Source organism: Harmonia axyridis, chromosome 6, assembly GCF_914767665.1.
Source record: "Harmonia axyridis chromosome 6, icHarAxyr1.1, whole genome shotgun sequence".
NCBI classification, from domain to species: Eukaryota; Metazoa; Arthropoda; class Insecta; order Coleoptera; family Coccinellidae; genus Harmonia; species Harmonia axyridis.
Genome location: NC_059506.1, coordinates 15255955 through 15275123, shown reverse-complemented (window position 1 = coordinate 15275123; position 19169 = coordinate 15255955). Strand labels below are relative to the sequence as shown.

Genomic DNA, 19169 nt, shown 5'->3' with positions numbered 1-19169 from the left:
CATTTAATTGAACACGTTTATTGATTGTACAGATACTTTTCACAACTTTTCTGCCTTTATCGAGTCTGATATATGAACATTTATCAAATAAAATCTAAATCACGTAGTAGTCGCAAACGAATCCAATGGTACATATGAAAATTATTCGAATTTGAAAAATCTTTGTGGACCATCAAATTTTTGGATGTGAATCCTGAAAGACGATAATAAAAATCACACTGTTATTCTTTCGGAATCTAGATACAAAATCCCCGCGAATTGGAACCATAAGGCCAGGCACCTCGAATAGGAACCAACAGGGACATAGCTTGGAGCCGTTAGATTCGAATCTGATGGTTTCCGCTTGAAAAATCTTTGTGAACCATCAAATTTTTGGAAGTGAATCCTGAAAGACGATAATAAAAATTACACTGTTATTCTTTCGAAATCTAGATACAAAATCTTTCATTCATGACATGATGCTTGTTAATTTTTATCCGACAGCCAATGGTTGGAAGGTCCTCCGTAACCAAAATATTTATTTTCCAGGCCGAAAGGTGAACTCCCAACCTTCAGCCAGCTGTCACATTGTTTCACAGGATCAATTTATATGTAGTTTTTTTTAAAGGATGGAGAGGAAAGATCTGAGCTAGGCCAAAGGCGAGTATCTGATGCGGAAAAATCTATATTCGAAGTTTATCAACCAAGTAAACTTAGGAGAGGGTTTTTCGCGGGCTTGGATAACCAGATACGTAAGCCTGCTATCGCCATTAAGGATGCCAACTTAAAAGCTAACTCAAGACAAGGAATGAAGAAAAGACCGTAAACGATCCCTAAAATCAAAAAAGCTCTTGTTTTTTCTGCGTTAGATAACGACGATGCATACAAGTTTTTATCTTTCAAAGAATATTACGAGCGATTCGAAAGAGCCATAGAAAAAGAAAACATGTATAGGGATGAAAAAAAAGAAAAACACAAAAATTAAGAAGAGAATTATAATTCACTCCGATATTTTAGTTCGCAGAGGAAAACATGAAAAAAATCATATCATAATACATTCTAATATTTTGATGAAGGAAGTCGGATGAATTAATTGAGTGTATCTAAGTGAATATACAGGGTGACCACTTTTTTAATGGGATTGTATTGGTAACTTTTAAACCATGAGAGTTAGAAGGTCGGTCAAATGGAGAAAAAGTTGCATGCATAGAAGCATTATCAAGCAGTTCAAAAAAATCGAGATTATCAGGTCCGGTTTTTGAGATATCATAAGAAAAGTAAATTATGTCATTTTGATTTTTCTTTTTTTTCCACTCCATTTCAAATATCATCAAAAAATGTTACAGGAATTTTTTATTGGACAGTGAATTATCCTCAATTTGACGTAATCAGATTTCGTATCTAACGTTTCGTACTCTCTGGGCCACCCTCAACCTCATTTTTTTCAATACGGACCTGCATGTTTTATGACATTTTTCGAAATAACTTTTAACGCTGAATTCAACGATATATACAATGTCATTCAAAGTAGATTTTCAGGTGATTTTGACCCTTACCAATTTTTTTTGGGTCGGATCTGTATTACCTTCATTTAGTTAAATCAACAACATGCAATATGCAATAAATTTCGATAAGAAAATCAACTCACCCATCTTGAACTAAATGGAACATATTAAAATCAAAGCAAGAAACCAGTATACTGGTTTCTTGGCTCTTCTTTTATAATAATCATTTAAATATTTCAATTCATAATAATTAAACGAAAGTATCATTTAATGAAAGAAAAATCAAATGATTATTCGAAAGTAAATGAAAATTAATGAAGTAAGTGTTCGAAATGTCCACCATTTTGTAAAATGCACTTTACGGTTCTGGAACCCATACTTCTTATACATTTGCTTGTTTGGTCTCCTTGAATATCTTCCAAAACATTCTCAATTTTCTCGCGAGGTATCACTATTGTTGTATTTGTCATTTGTTCCGTTGAAACAAATTACAGAATCGAACTTTATTTTGAGATCATTACGATATAATTTTTGCAAGGCTTGGTATTCAAATTTAAAATCATTGTATTCGTGTCTCTTGACTATTTTATTGACAGCAGTTTTTGAAAAATTCCATTCACTGGCCACAGTCCTCGATTTTTTTTCTGGGTTCGATTGAATTTGGGTCAGAACATTGATAACGTTAATAGACTTGATTTTTCTTACGTACACAACATTAAATTTGGATGAGGGTCAAAATAACCTGAAAATCGACTTTGAATGACATTGTATGAGATATCGTTGAATTCAGCGTTAAAAGTTATTTCGAAAAATGTCATAAAATATGCAGGTCCGTATTGAAAATACTGAGGTTGGGGGTGGCCCAGAGAGTACGAAATCTGATTACGTCAAATTGAGGATAATTTACTGTCGAATAAAACATTCCTGCAAAATTTTTTGATAATATTTGAAATAAAGTGGGAAAAAAAGAAAAATCAAAATGACATAATTTACTTTTCTTATGATATCTCAATAACCGGCCCTGATAATCTCGATTTGTTTGAACTGCTTGATAATTCTTCTATGCATGCAACTTTTTCTCCATTTGACCGACCTTCTAACTCTTATGGTTTAAAAGTTACCAATACAATCCCATTGAAAAAGTGACCACCCTGTATATAATAATTTGTATTTTGTAGGTTTATTTTATTGTATATCAATTTAAAATTATAGAAAAATATTTAATTTGATTCAATTTACTATACGAATTTCTGCCACAATATATGCCAATAAAGGCAAGACAAAATTATTTTAAACATCGAACATCAATATTGCAACCTCAATGTTTTTTAATATCAATTCTAGAGATAATAGAGAATATTGTAGGTATATCAAAATTTAATAGCATATTGATTTAATATTGTTCAGTCGTGAACTACGGTCGTATTTCTTCTCGACCGACCCCGGTAGAATCTGATTTCGTATCGGCTGTCAGCGGAGAATCAGAACAGATTTTCAATATCGATCGTACGTGCTAATATAGAAAAGTTTCAAAAGAGACAAAATTGATTAATCTTCTGATAATTCATCATAATTAGTTAATTTATTTTCATCTATCTTCTGCATCGTCATCTAATAGTGTTAATGAACAAAATAATATTGAACAACTATTCGTGAAGTGCCCTGAATTTATCTTCAGCCAGGTGAAGCCACAGGTACTTAAGGGAGGTAAATTCCCCTGAATTCCCTTCCTTGGAACCTCCTTTTTGGAACCAGATTAGCGGTGATTCGCCTAGTTTTCTTCTGCAGCCCGTTGGGGTAAGTTGCATTTCACAATTTTTGGTTGTTCAATATTAGTAACAAAATTCATCTGAAATTGACCGCAAACCCCTTTTTGCGGACAATTATTGGTGCCGAAACCCGGGAAAATATCTTAAAACCCCCTAAATTCAGTCTAATTGTCATTTCATAACACGGTTATCTTATCGCGCGTCATCTGTTCATTATCTTCAACGATAAACACATCGTCTGTTCTTCTTAGATTTTTCGGAATTAATTTATACCGATATACATACCGGGGTCAGTCGACAATTCAAAATGCCGTCAATGGATAAATTGAAGGCCTCATTAGCAACATCTGTCATCAAGCGCGAGAATGCATTTTCTGCGGCATCTAATCTTCTTAAATTAATAAAGGATTTGACCACAGGAGTCGATGTGGCCAATATGTTTCTGACTGAGTTGGTCAAAGTGGAAAAGACTTTTAGAGAGGCTGATGAGTTAGTTGTCCAACTCAATTCTCAGCTAGAGGAGCCTGGTCAGATCGGATCACCACCAAAAGTCGAGGCATTTTTTGAAATTTGCCTACATGTACGTGCCGCCCATAGTCGTCTAACCGCATCTACGTCTGTTAGGGCGCCATCATTGTCATCGGCTGAGCTACCTATTCCGCGGGTTGACCTGCCTTGCTTTCAGGGCAAGGTTGAGGAATGGCCCGGATTTATCGCTCTATTCGATGCCTTAGTACATCAGAACAATTCCCTGGCGCCCGTTCAGAAGTTTCACCACTTGGCATCTGCCATCTCTGGTGAAGCAGCATCTGTCATCTCTGGATTTCAATTAAATTCGGTGAATTACCCTCTGGCCTATCAAGCCCTTCTTTCCCGGTATCAAAACCCTCGTCGGTTGGCGAATCTTTATGTGAATCAGATCTTGGATTCACGGCCCGCATCTGTGTCTTCCTTACCACAATTGAAGAAATTCGTCACGACGCATCAGAATGCCATTCATGCCATCAAAGCATTACCCATTTCAGATCTGGCTGACTTCCTCTTGTTTTCACTAGCTTTGCGCAACCTCGATATACCATCTCGCCACTTGTTTGAGGAACAGTTATCCTCTGATGACTTTCCCACTCTCGCTCAGTTGCTCGAATTCACCAATCGACAGTTGCGAGTGTTGGAAAGCACTTCCGTCACCTCATCCATTGCGCCGAAGGGATCATTAAGACCTCAATCTCCAGCAGGCTCAGCATCTGTTTCCCCATCGTCTGTGCCTTCATCCTCTGGTGTGCATCCTCGCCGCCCTGCTTACGCTGGTGCGTGCCCTTCGTCGTCTTCCGCGTGTGTATTTTGCTCGGCGAATCATTCTGTTCGCCAGTGTCGTGAGTTCAAGGCCATGAACGTTAATCAGCGACGAGCTTTCGTGACTGAAAGGCGGCTATATAGAAATTGCATGTCGTCTTTCCATGCCACTGCTAAGTGCAGTTTGAGTCAGAGCTGTCACACATGCGGGGGACGACACCATACAATTCTCCATCTGGCATCTGCTGCCGCGGCATCTGCTGCCACTGCATCCCCTTCCGTTTCCTATGCTGGAAGGAAATCCCTTTCAACGGCAGAACGTCCTTCTTCGCCCTCTGTTTCATCAGAGGAGCCAACCCGTGCTGTCACCTCTCGGGGCACCTCAATAAGGGCTCGATCAGCGGGGATCTCGATGATGTCACGCCGGAGCCCTGAGGCGGCAGGTTCAGTGTCGTCTCCAGCCTCGCTAGCTTCACCACCCCTTTATTCTTCCCACTCCTCTGGAAGTGGTTCCGAATGACTGCACTGGTCATCTCGCGGTTGTCTTACTCCGTCAAACAAACATCTGTCTTCGTCTTTCCGTCTGTTCTCTTCTTATCATCTGTCTTCATCTCCGCGGTCTTCTTTGCGTCAGACCAATAATCCTGACTATCTCATGCCTACCGCTTGGATACGTCTTGATAACCGGCGGAATGTCGTGTTCGGCCGTGCTCTCCTGGATTCCGGCTGCCAGCACACCCTCATCATCCAAGCTTCGTCTATTCATCCACCCTGAAACCATTCAACTTCGCACCTTGAGTAACGCGGATCAGTTTCGCATTCAGGGGTACGCATACGTCACTCTCTATCACCAAGGGGATCCTCCCAATCTTATCATCAAAGCTTACGTTATTGACAGCCAAATAGATCCTCTTCCTGTCAAAGCATTCAACGGCCGGTGGCCTTAGTTTCAGAAACTCAGCCTGGCTGATCCACTCTTTTTTCTTCCTCGTGCCATTGGAATGTTGATCGGCTCGGATGTGCTTCCTCATCTAGTTCTTCTTGGCACCTTGTGCCCATCGTCTGAGCTTCCAGGTGCATTATCTACCACCTTAGGTTGGTACTTTATGGGCCGTATGCTCGCCATCGGAGGAAGACAAAACACGTGTCCTTTTAACCGGCCACTGTTCATGGTCGCATTCGACCTTCTAGTCAAAATACTTTTCCTTCATTTTCAGCAGGGTCATCATCTGCTGTGTCTTCTCCATCCCCTTCTCAGCCCAAAGTCCTTCTATCAGAGGTCGCCTGCCATGTTCCTTCGGACAATACTGATTCTTCTGATGCATCTGCCCGTATCTCATCATCTGATGTGATAAGTTCTCCGGTCGTCACGGACCCTCTGAGCTCCCCGCGTCATTCAGAACAGGAACTTGTCAACATCGTTCGGCGTTTTTAGGAACTCGATAAAGTACCTGACGTGCTTCCTTTGACCCCTGCCGAGAAGGAGTGTGAAGTTCTGTATCGCGCTGAAGTCACTCGTGACTCCACTGGCAGATACACTGTTGGTTTGCCCTTTTCATCTTATCGTCTGGGTACCTCTGTCAATGTGGCGATTAGGCAGTTTCTTCGACTAGAACATCGTCTAGAAAATAACCCTGATCTTCGTGTCGCCTATCATGAGTTTATGCGAGATTATCTTTCGAGTGGTCACATGGAATTGGTTCCTGAATCATTTGACCATCCTCGATATGAACCTTATTATATTCCTCATCATCCTGTTCACCGTCCAGATGATCCTGCTACTAAAATTCCAGTTGTCTTCAACACCTCTTGCGCATCTGCTAATGGCAAATCCCTAAATGATCTTCTGCTTACCGGCCCGAAGCTGCAAACGGACATTTCAACTCTTCTGCTTCGTTTTCGTCTACATCAATTTGTTTTTACTGCCGATATCAGACAGATGTATCGACAGATCCTGATACGCCCTGAGCAGAGGGATTATCAACGCATCGTCTGGCGTTTCTCCAAACGGGAACCCCTCCAATATTATCGTCTGAACACAGTCACCTATGGAGTTTCCTCGGTTCCTTACCTAGCACTTAGAACCCTTCATCAGCTAGCTTCGGACGACGGACTCAGATTTCCTACGGCAAGGCAAGTCTTGCTGAATGAAATTTATGTCGATGGCATCTTGACCGGCTGTTCATCCGAATCCGAAGCTCTTGAATTGCGAAAGCAGGTTCAAGACCTGCTCATGGCGGGTGGTTTTGAGCTGCGTAAATGGGCTACTAATCATCTTCCCCTGCTAGACGGTATCCCATCTGATCATCGTAGGGAATCCTCCTCTATTGACCCCCTTCTTCTTGACCGTGAACCAAGTCTCAAAATTCTGGGACTTGGATGGAATCCTGCATCTGATCACTTCTTTTATTCCGTCCGTTTAAACTCAACGACAGTCACCAAACGGAACGTGCTGAGTCAGATGGCTAGAATCTTCGATCCTTTGGGATGGCTAACTCCAGTCACTTTCTATGCCAAAATCTTCTTTCGTCAGCTCTGTCTACTTCATCTAGAATGGGATCAACCTCTCTCGAATGAGATTCAAAACCGGTGGTTGCAGTTTCAATCCCAGCTTCCCACTTTGACAGAGCTTCACATACCACGATTCATCCCTGCCGTTTCTTCTTCTGCTCATCGCTTCATCGGCTTCTGTGATGCCTCTGAATCCGGCTATGCTGCAGTCGTTTATCTAAGCACTCCTACATCGTCCGGTCGATTCCACGTGTCTCTTCTAGCGGCCAAATCCAAAATTTCTCCTTGTAAGGCAATGTCCCTGCCTCGTCTAGAACTCTGCGGTGCCCATCTTCTCGCAAAACTCATGCATCATTTGTCTACCCGCGTTTTACAGAATCTCAGTGCTGACTACATTGCCTTTTGCGATTCTTCTGTTGCCTTGTCGTGGATCCGTGGTGAGAGTCACAGGTGGAAGACATTTGTTGGCAATCGAGTCGCTGAGATACAGGATTTGATTCCTTCTAATTGCTGGAGGCATGTGATATCTGAAGACAATCCAGCTGATTGCGCCTCTCGAGGATTGATGCCCTCAGATATTCATCACCACCCATTGTGGTGGCACGGTCCTCCTTGGTTGTCTCTCGATTCCTTTCTATGGCCCCTGTCCTCTGTTGATTCATCTCAAATTGATCAAGTGGACGAAGAAGCCAAGCCACTCTCCGCTTTAGTGTTGACGGTTGTCTCCGGTGAACCCACCATGATTGACCGTTTTTCTTCGTATCTTCGACTCAAGCGCGTCATTGCCTTTTGTCGTCGTTTCATACTGAATGCTCGTGGTTCAGCTTTACCTCGCACAGGTTTTCTCACCTCTGTTGAGCTTCAGGAAGCAGAGATCTGCTTAATACGTCTGGTTCAATCTGTTCATTTTGCCGAGGAGCTGGCTGAGCTGCAGAAACCATCTTCTCGTCATCGACTCATCATGAAACTTCACCTTTTTTGCGATGAGCATGGACTTGTTCGAGTTGGAGGTTGCCTTTGAGCCTCTTTATTACCATATCGACACAAACATCCTGTTCTTCTACCGAAGGACAATCATCTCACTCATCTGATAATCGATGATGCCCATTATCGTCTTCTGCACGCCGGTGCTTTAGCTACTCATTCGTACATTCGTCGACGGTACTGGATATTGGACGGACGTAATGTAGTACGCAATCATCTGCGCAAGTGCAACCGATGCTTTTCTTGCAAGCCCCGTCCTCTAATACAGCCAATGGGCAATCTTCCACCAGAGCGGCTATCATCTGCTATGGCTTTTCTAACTACTGGTGTCGACTACGCCGGCCCATTTTATGTGACGAGTGCACGACTACGCGGAGCCGTTAGCACGAAGGCATATCTGGTTGTCTTCATCTGCTTCTCTACTAAAGCAGTTCATCTAGAATTGGCATCTGAGCTGTCAACCCCAGCGTTCATCGCTGCTTATCGGCGCTTTGTTGCACGCCGAGGTCATCCTTCCGTCATCTTTTCGGATAACGGGACCAACTTTGTTGGTGCTCATAACTACCTTCGTGACCTTGGCCGCTTACTGTCTGCTCCACAACATCAGCAGAGTCTCTGTGATGCTGCCTCGTCGTCCGGAACTGACTGGCGATTCATACCCCCTTCCAGTCATCACTTTGGCGGCCTGTGGGAGGCCGCTGTAAAATCTGCTAAACATCATCTTACTCGCGTTATTGGCGAGCAGAAACTCACTTACGAGGAGTTTCTCACCGTCTGCACTCAGGTTGAAGCCATCCCCAACTCTCGCCCTCTGTATCTTCCATCATCTGATCCTTCTGATTTTGAGGCCCTTACACCAGGGCATTTCTTGGTTTTCCGGTCCCTAACAGCTCCTCCTGACAACGATGTCAGTTCTGTGTCTGTGAACCGGTTATCTCGTTGGCAACTAGTCCAGCGATTTCAGCAGGACTTCTGGAAGCGTTGGCGTCAGAAATACTTGCATACCTTGCAGCAACGTCACAAGTGGTTGCAGCCATCTACCCCTATCCTTCCAGGTACCGTTGTCGTCATTCGAGATGACAATCTTCCTCCTCTAAAGTGGTCTATCGGTCGTATATCATCTGTTTTTCCGGGAGCTGATTCCACAACCCGCGTTGCTGATGTTGCCACTGCGTCTGGATCAATTCGGCGACCAGTCGTTAAATTGTGTCCTCTTCCAACTCAGTAGATTGCTCCTGAATTATTTCGTCTGTTCACTTCGTCAGTTCAGTTATCTTACTGAAGGGACACTTCAGGGCGGGCGGCATGTTCAGTCGTGAACTACGGTCGTATTTCTTCTCGACCGACCCCGGTAGAATCTGATTTCGTATCGGCTATCAGCGGAGAATCAGAACAGATTTTCAATATCGATCGTACTTGCTAATATAGAAAAGTTTCAAAAGAGACAAAATTGATTAATCTTCTGATAATTCATCATAATTAGTTAATTTATTTTCATCTATCTTCTGCATCGTCATCTAATAGTGTTAATGAACAAAATAATATTGAACAACTATTCGTGAAGTGCCCTGAATTTATCTTGAGCCAGGTGAAGCCACAGGTACTTAAGGGAGGTAAATTCCCCTGAATTCCCTTCCTTGGAACCTCCTTTTTGGAACCAGATTAGCGGTGATTTGCCTAGGTTTCTTCTTGGGGTAAGTTGCATTTCACAATTTTTGGTTGTTCAATATTAGTAACAAAATTCATCTGAAATTGACCGCAAACCCCTTTTTGCGGACAATTATTGGTGCCGAAACCCGGGAAAATATCTTGAAACCCCCTAAATTCAGTCTAATTGTCATTTCATAACACGGTTATTTTATCGCGCGTCATCTGTTCATTATCTTCAACGATAAACACATCGTCTGTTCATCTTAGATTTTTCGGAATTAATTTATACCGATATACATACCGGGGTCAGTCGACAATTCAAAATGCCGTCAATGGATAAATTGAAGGCCTCTTCAGCATCATCTGTCATCAAGCGCGAGAATGCATTTTCTGCGGCATCTACTCTTCTTATATTAATAAAGGATTTGACCACAGAAGTCGATGTGGCCAATATGTTTCTGACTGAGTTGGTCAAAGTGGAAAAGACTTTTAGAGAGGCTGATGAGTTAGTTGTCCAACTCAATTCTCAGCAAGAGGAGCCTGGTCAGATCGGATCACCATCAAAAGTCGAGGCATTTTTTGAAATTTGCCTACATGTTGTGACGGCGACTTTCTTCGGATTGTTGATTATTTACTATTTCCCTTCTATATTACCTCGGGCGCCAATTGCGATAGGTTTTATAAGGTCGCAATTCCTTACGTCGCTCACTATTATCGACCCTGGGTAGCTTTTAAACAGTTGGAGAAGGGTTCGATTCAATCTAAGGTAAGAGCGATTGACCAGTGGTGATTTATTTCGCTAAATGGCAGTAAATGTCTATGAGATAAATAAAAGACACCCTGACGAAACACACTATATTTAACAATATCCGTTCCCTTATGTACAACACCAAATTATATACAATACTATCCTGTATATACAATAATGAAAAAGGCTACTAAACACCAAAAGCAAATATTTACAATGCAACACGGTACGGAACGAGAAATGAGCGAGGTGAGCAGGTGGCGTATATCAAGCAGCAGAAATGAGTAAGCAGTGAGCAGGCAAATTGAGCGATGATAAAAACGGTTAAGTGCGGACAAACGTGGAAAGCATGCAGATTGGCGTGTGAAATGCAGTCTAATAAGTCAGATGTGACTACCTATCCTGTGTTCCGTACGGTCCGGTTCGATACCTCTTTATTAGAAACAGCAAGCCTGAACAATATCTTCGAATCAGGTCTTGTATCGGCGCATCCACCAAAAATGGATATTAAGTCAGACTGGGCAGGGTGACTCACCGAAATGACCACGGTGATCAGTGAATCGGAAATACGCGACCCCTCTCCACAAGATAAGGAATTCCGTCTGGTGGTCCCAAATAAGAGTTGCTCGCAATAAGGGACCCGACACACGGATTCCACCTGAGAAAGCTGGGTCTTGGAAACAGATTTCAATCAGGGTATTTGTCGGCGCATCCACCAAAATAAATCTAAGAAATAAATTTCGTTCGGGGTATACTCTGGCGCATCCACCAATTCTAGACTCGAGTCAGACCGGACAGGGTAATTCGCCGAAAAGGCTGCTCTGATCCGGAGATCGGAATTGAGCGACCCCTCTCCCCAAGATGAGGAGTTATGCCTGGTAGTTCCAAATAAGAGTTGCTCGCAATAAGGAACCGGACAGACAAACTCCACTTGAGAAAGAATAATCTAAGAAATAAATTTCACTCAGGGTATACTTCGGCGCATCCACCAATTCACGACTCGAGTCAGACCGGACAGGGTAATTAGCCCAAAACACCGCGGTGATCCGGAGATCGGAAATTAGCGACCCCTCTCCTCAAGATAAGGAGTTCTGCCTGGTAGTTCCAAATAAGAGTTGCTCGCAATAAGGAACCGGACAGACAAACTCCACTTGAGAAAGAAAGATCTATGAAATAAATTTCGTTCAGGGTATACTCTGGCGCATCCACCAATTCTAGACTCGAGTCATACCGGACAGGGTAATTAGCCCAAAACACTGCTGTGATCCGGAGATCGGAAATTAGCGACCCCTCTCCTCAAGATAAGGAGTTCTGCCTGGTAGTTCCAAATAAGAGTTGCTCGCAATAAGGAACCGGACAGACAAACTCCACTTGAGAAAGAAAGATCTAAGAAATAAATTTCTCTCAGGGTATACTTCGGCGCATCCACCAATTCACGACTCGAGTCAGACCGGACAGGGTAATTGACCCTAAACACCGCGGTGATCCGGAGATCGGAAATTAGTGACCCCTCTCCTCAAGATAAGGAGTTCTGCCTGGTAGTTCCAAATAAGAGTTGCTCGCAATAAGGAACCGGACAGACAAACTCCACCTGAGAAAGAAAGATCAAAGAAATAAATTTCACTTACGGTATACCTCGGCGCATCCACCAATTAACGACTCGAGTCGGACCGGACAGGGTAATTAACCTTGAAGACCGCAGTGATCCGGAGATCGGAAATTAGCGACCCCTCTCCCCAAGATAAGGAGTTTTGCCTGGTAGTTCCAAATAAGAGTTGCTCGCAATAAGGAACCGAACAGACAAACTCCACTTGAGAAAGAAAGATCAAAGAAATAAAATAAATTACAAATAAATCACACTCGGAAAGTATCGATGGAACACAGGAAAGTCACCGATAATACAGACAGGAATAAAACGGTTCTTACCAATCCTAAGAATTTCCCACTTCACTACACGAACTCAAATTCTTTTCGTGTACGGGCTAAGTGTCAAATTCACGAATATAAAATACGGCACTAAAACGTCCAACGTTCAAAAGAAAAATTGCAAACTAAAAATTAAACTCTAAATTGTTACTCAAGAAAATCCGCTCAATAACTATGAAAATATATAGCTCGAAGACGCCGACAGGAGTAAATCGGAAAATATCTTGATACTTTGAAGACACCGGCAAGAATAATTCTCCTTTTCCGAAATACTTCACTTGTAATTTCGGTTGGAAGGGGAAAATTTCGAGTCTTAAAATCGGTGGTGTGAATATGAAAAACAAACGACAACATGTAAAAAGAACATATTGAAGAGATAACGTCTGTAGCTGTATCGCACGGAAGTTTTTATACATAGGATGATATTTTAAATTGCATCGTTATATTTTCATGAAATAAATAAATCAGAAATTATTCCAAATGAAAATTTCTGAATTGGACGAAAAATACCTTCACTGCTCTCAATTAAAATTTTATTTTCACCTACTCATATGACTGGTAGAATAATGATGGAATTCTAAACCTGGGGCAAATTATACTGGGTGATTCTAATAAAATAATTATTGAATTTTAAACCTGGGGTAAATTATACTAGGTGATTCTAGTAAAATAATTCTGAATTCTATACCTGGGGTGAATTATACCGGGTGATTCTGGTAACGAATTTCACTTCGTTACACACCCCCCTTACTTCCCCAAAAAAAAACGAAAGTTTTTTTTTTGTCACCACCTGCTACCTCGTTGTTCAGAAATCTATTGGCAGACGGCCAATATAACCCCTGGATGAATCTTCAATGACTAGCGATGGAGGTTCGTTGCGGTTCGCAGCAGCTCGCATTGGATTCCAATGGACTCGGGGTTGGGCTGGTCTGATGTCGCTGATTGCGGTTTTATTCAGCTCACGATGGCTCCACATGTCGCCTCGTTTGGACTCGACTATCTGGGGGGAACTCTTTCTGGCACAAGTATTCCCTGGACATTACCCCCTCGCAGTCTTGGCCTGTAATCGAATGCTTCTACCACTGGTCTAGGCGTACTAACATGAAATCCACCAACCTGACATTGAATAGGTCCTACTACTTTCTAGACATGTCTATTCTGAAACATAAAAGGATTAGTGACCATTCGTATGGATCCCCTCACGACCAACGACGACCCATTTCGGACTCTTGATGGACGGCCTCATACTCTGGGAGTCCAAATTCGCATTGTGGTCACATCTACAGAAGAGGCAGATGATGTGACCGCCAAAGATCGGGGCTTCTCAGAAAACGAGCGGCTAACACGGTTACACCTTATTGGCATGCTCTCCACCTAGCTCATCCTCGTGGAACGGTTTCAAATCTTTCACGTGGATATGACGGAGGCATTTACCCGACTCGCTTTTCAAGTCGTAAACCACTGGAGATATGACCTTGGTAACGGTATACGGACCAGAATATTTGGGCGCTAATTTAGATGCAAAGCCTTCTGCCGCCGACGACAACGGATGTTCTCGGCGCAAAACTTTGTCACCTACCCGGCACGACCACGCTCTCTTCCGGAGATTATAATTCCGACTCTGTTGGTTGAATGCACGAGCCAGCTGGAGTCTAACAAACTCCCGAGTCTCTTGGAGTCCCTTGATGCGATTTGCGTATTGGTCTACCCCTTGGACCTGTTGTTCTTCCGTTGATTTCTCTGCGTCACCTTTGGTTCCTGATGTCCGATGGTTCGTTTCTGGGGAGTGGACCTCCCGACCGAAATTCAGGAACGCCGGTGTGAATCCGGTGGACTCATGTTTGGCAGAATTCAACGCGAAAGTCAGTTCTCCTATTCGTTCATCCCAGGAGCGATGATCCTGCTCGCAAAATTGTGCTATCATGGTTTTGATGGTCCGGTTAGCTCTTTCCACGGGATTGCACTGCGGCGAATAGACCGGAGCAAATCTATGTTGAATACCCAAACGCTTCAGGTTTTCCCTAAATAGACGTCCGTCGTATTGAAAACCATTGTCGCTAATTACGGTCTTTGGACATCCAAATTTCAGCAACACTAGATCGTAAAACGCCTGGAACACACCTTTACCCGTGGCTGCCAAGAGTGTTTTGCATTCGATCCACTTCGAGAAACGGTCCTGGAACATCACGAGGGAAGTATTACCCCTTTTGGAACGAGGTAATGGGCCTATTAGATCCGTGCAGACAGTATGCCATGGTTCGGTGATGTGGTACGGTTGCATTTTCCCTGGGGGTTCCTGTTGGCAAACCTTGTACCTCTGGCATTGCTTGCACCTTCGAACGTATCGGGCTGCTTCACGGAACATCCCAGGCCAATAGTAGCTTTGGGCCACTCGAGATATGGTCTTTGCGATTCCCAAGTGACCAGCCACCGGCTCATCATGGTTCTCCCGCAGTATCGACTGTCGATCCTCGGTCGGGATGCACAGTTTCCACGGCGTTCCCATCTCTGTTTCCGTGAAGTCGTCAGCGCTCCAAAAATATCTATATAACCTTCCCTCCTGTATCCGGTAATCTAGAAATTCCGCAGGATTCTTCGAGACCTCCTGGTATTTCTTGGTGTACCACGGACATCGGGTCGTGTTCTTGGCCACACAGACCTGTTCCTCGATTTTCTGCATCTTGGGCTTACTCGGACGGTATCTAGGCTTTTTCGGTTTAATCTTCGGCTGGGCCATCCTTGTTCCTTCGGAACCTCCGAGTTCCTTCTCCGGGAACTTCTGAATGACTCGTGTTTCCTGTCGGTGCAAGGAACTGATCGACGAGTTGTACGGCGTGGAGATCGGCGAAACGGCTCTCTTCAGCAACTTGCCCTTGAGGAAGCACTGCGAGGTACGGAAATCAATCTTGAAATCGTGCGAAGCCAGCAGGTCCATTCCTAGAACCAGATCCATCGGTAGATGGGGCACCAAATGGAGTCGAGATTTGATCTCCTCCTCCCCAAACCGTATTATGGGCTCGTACAGCTTTTTCACGGTGATTGAACTTCCGTCGGCCACTGTGGCCACCATATCTGCGATCTCCGACGGAAAAACTCTCATCCTTCTGCATGCCTTTGCTGCCTTTTTGCTCAAAAAGGAGTTAGACGCACCAGTGTCTAGCAGGGCTGCCATGGACTGTCTTCCGATGTGGAAAGCGACTATTGGCCGGTTATCCTGCGTGTACGCTGACTGCTTGATTGGGGATGCCATGGAACGGAACTGTCTCTTCCCCGCGAGGCAGCTCCGCTCTAGTTTTCCGAACATCGGCAATCCCTGGACATCACGCCTTGCTTCCCGCATCGGGAACAAAACAGCCTCGGCGTTGATTGACACTCCCTTCTCAAGTGTCCGACCTTACCACAACGCCAGCATTGGAGTTCTCGGAGCCTGGTGTCTTCGAACCGAACGACCTTCGCATCCCGGGGTCGTGGGTCTCCAGGTTTGGCTCCAACTGACCTAGACTCCCTGTTTAGTGTCTCCTTCTGGGTCTTAGGTGTCAACTTTGGTCCATTTTCCGGTGGCTTCATTTCTTCCGGCCTCCTGGACGGTGGAGACTCGACGGTCAAAGTCTGTGAAAATTTTCGGCGGGGTCTTTCATATACCAGGTGTGGATCATCGATTAGACCTATGTGGGCTGGAGGTGGAGTATATTATTCCGCATGCCACTGAACCAACTCAAACACCTTTCCTTTGGACAACAGCTGGGCATAATTGTTGATCTCTTGAAAAGCCAGTGCTTTCTGCAGGGTCGGCAACAGACGCTTCCTGATCATATTCACCTGTTCTTCTTCAGGAGGTCGCTTTGTAGTCAACTTCAAGAACAGGTTCTGCATCCTTGTGACGAACATCAACCGCTTTCCGTCCCCCCCCTGAGTTCGTTTCCTTATTTCCTCTAGAAGCGTTTCCTCGTAGTCGAGGGGGAGGAAAGCCTCACGCAGTTGCTCCTTGAAGTCTTCCCAACCTCTGAATGTACCTCTCCTGGGAATATACCAATCCCTGGCATCCTTCCGTAGTAACTCGAAGATAGATTCGAAGAGGTACTGTCGGGTAACTTTGCGAGTTTCGGCTAGCTGTTCGACCTCTTGCAGGAATGCGTTAACGCTGGTTGATCCGTCGAATTGTATATTCCACTTATACACGGGTACGGATGGCTGATTGAATGATCTATCACTTCCAGTCCTGTTGTCCTGTCCCGTTCTGCCTCGCTCCAAACTATCTGATCTGCCTAGATCAGCTTGACCTCCCGTAGCCGTCGTGTGGGCTACATCCTCCTCGGTATCTCTCGAATCCTCGGGTACCAAAAATGGGAACGAAATTCTCCGAGTCGACTCAGCCACCACCGGCCTATTCCCTCGCATGAGCGGTCCAGAAGTTTCATCTGTTCTCCAGTGAAGTTTAATCGTCGACGGACAGCTTCACAAGCCCTGTTGTGTAACCGCCGGAAGAAATTCAATGAGAAACCTCGGTCGCTATTTTCCTGCTGCAAAATCTGCGTTTGGTCTCCCTTGAAGGTGCCTCCGTTAACAGCGCCGGTGATTTGTTGGTCTTCCATGGGAGGATCCTCGAAGGAGATAAGACTTACTTCTCTTTCCGGTTGAGATGCTTCACCCAGCTCAGGGTTTTCCGAAACATCCCCCATCCCGTTCCGGATAACTTTAGCTCTGGCCAAGACCACGGCGTCTCCCAGCATCTCGTCTGTTTGTTTCCATAACTCAGACAGCTCATCGGCCTTGGCCTGCTCCTCCATCGTAGTCGATCTCACCAGGCTGAGACGGTTCTGTAGGTGTATGAGTCTACTCCTTATACGAGGCTCCTCATTCGCGGTGTTCTCCTCGTCAAAAGCTTGAACATGTTCCACCAAGCTTCTCAGGATTCGACTGGCATCGTTCAGTTCTTCCTCGGTGTCTCTTTCCATGGGACAGAACTGTACATCCTGTGCCAACACCTTCCTTAGTTCCTTTCGGTTTTCCTGTACGGTTCTGCCGGCTCTACGGCCACGAGCCTCCAGCTCCCATCTCAACTCTTCCGCTCTCAATCTGTTCACCTCCATTATCCTCTGAAAAATATTCTACACAAAAAATACTCTAAAGGGCTCTTCAGTCAGTCCTATAGCAAAAAAAAAATCAGGTCCCTGCTCGGGCGCCAATTTGTGACGGCGACTTTCTTCGGATTGTTGATTATTTACTATTTCCCTTCTATATTACCTCGGGCGCCAATTGCGATAGGTTTTATAAGGTCGCAATTCCTTACGTCGCTCACTATTATCGACCCTGGGTAGCTTTTAAACAGTTGGAGAAGGGTTCGATTCAATCTAAGGTAAGAGCGATTGACCAGTGGTAATTTATTTCGCTAAATGGCAGTAAATGTCTATGAGATAAATAAAAGACACCCTGACGAAACACACTATATTTAACAATATCCGTTCCCTTATGTACAACACCAAATTATATACAATACTATCCTGTATATACAATAATGAAAAAGGCTACTAAACACCAAAAGCAAATATTTACAATGCAACACGGTACGGAACGAGAAATAAGCGAGGTGAGCAGGTGGCGTATATCAAGCAGCAGAAATGAGTAAGCAGTGAGCAGGCAAATTGAGCGATGATAAAAACGGTTAAGTGCGGACAAACGTGGAAAGCATGCAGATTGGCGTGTGAAATGCAGTCTAATAAGTCAGATGTGACTACCTATCCTGTGTTCCGTACGGTCCGGTTCGATACCTCTTTATTAGAAACAGCAAGCCTGAACAATATCTTCGAATCAGGTCTTGTATCGGCGCATCCACCAAAAATGGATATTAAGTCAGACTGGGCAGGGTGACTCACCGAAATGACCACGGTGATCAGTGAATCGGAAATACGCGAACCCTCTCCACAAGATAAGGAATTCCGTCTGGTGGTCCCAAATAAGAGTTGCTCGCAATAAGGGACCCGACACACGGATTCCACCTGAGAAAGCTGGGTCTTGGAAACAGATTTCAATCAGGGTATTTGTCGGCGCATCCACCAAAATAAATCTAAGAAATAAATTTCGTTCGGGGTATACTCTGGCGCATCCACCAATTCTAGACTCGAGTCAGACCGGACAGGGTAATTCGCCGAAAAGGCTGCTCTGATCCGGAGATCGGAATTGAGCGACCCCTCTCCCCAAGATGAGGAGTTATGCCTGGTAGTTCCAAATAAGAGTTGCTCGCAATAAGGAACCGGACAGACAAACTCCACTTGAGAAAGAATAATCTAAGAAATAAATTTCACTCAGGGTATACTTCGGCGCATCCACCAATTCACGACTCGAGTCAGACCGGACAGGGTAATTAGCCCAAAACACCGCGGTGATCCGGAGATCGGAAATTAGCGACCCCTCTCCTCAAGATAAGGAGTTCTGCCTGGTAGTTCCAAATAAGAGTTGCTCGCAATAAGGAACCGGACAGACAAACTCCACTTGAGAAAGAAAGATCTATGAAATAAATTTCGTTCAGGGTATACTCTGGCGCATCCACCAATTCTAGACTCGAGTCATACCGGACAGGGTAATTAGCCCAAAACACTGCTGTGATCCGGAGATCGGAAATTAGCGACCCCTCTCCTCAAGATAAGGAGTTCTGCCTGGTAGTTCCAAATAAGAGTTGCTCGCAATAAGGAACCGGACAGACAAACTCCACTTGAGAAAGAAAGATCTAAGAAATAAATTTCTCTCAGGGTATACTTCGGCGCATCCACCAATTCACGACTCGAGTCAGACCGGACAGGGTAATTG

The 19169-nt window shown here is 44.3% G+C and overlaps 2 protein-coding genes across 2 annotated transcripts; both read left to right on the top strand.

Moving 5' to 3' along the window:
• The first annotated feature begins 3560 nt into the window (after window positions 1-3560).
• Window positions 3561-5066, top strand: LOC123683091. Its single transcript, XM_045621992.1, has one exon. It carries the CDS (start codon window positions 3561-3563, stop codon window positions 5064-5066), a length of 1506 nt encoding a protein of 501 aa, XP_045477948.1.
• A 586-nt stretch (window positions 5067-5652) lies between these two features.
• LOC123683090 lies at window positions 5653-9269 on the top strand. The gene is made up of 4 exons (XM_045621991.1): window positions 5653-5659; window positions 5764-5894; window positions 5982-8060; window positions 8127-9269. Exons 1-4 carry the CDS (start codon window positions 5653-5655, stop codon window positions 9267-9269), a joined length of 3360 nt encoding a protein of 1119 aa, XP_045477947.1.
• The last annotated feature ends 9900 nt before the right edge of the window (window positions 9270-19169 follow it).

Coding starts and splice junctions, on each gene's coding strand:
- LOC123683091 (XM_045621992.1), top strand. CDS start 3,561: ATGCCGTCAATGGATAAATTGAAGGCCTCATTAGCAACATCTGTCATC.
- LOC123683090 (XM_045621991.1), top strand. Junction 5,895..5,981: donor CCCGTATCTCATCATCTGAT/GTGATAAGTTCT, acceptor CGGCGTTTTTAG/GAACTCGATAAAGTACCTGA. Junction 8,061..8,126: donor ATGAGCATGGACTTGTTCGA/GTTGGAGGTTGC, acceptor CTTCTACCGAAG/GACAATCATCTCACTCATCT.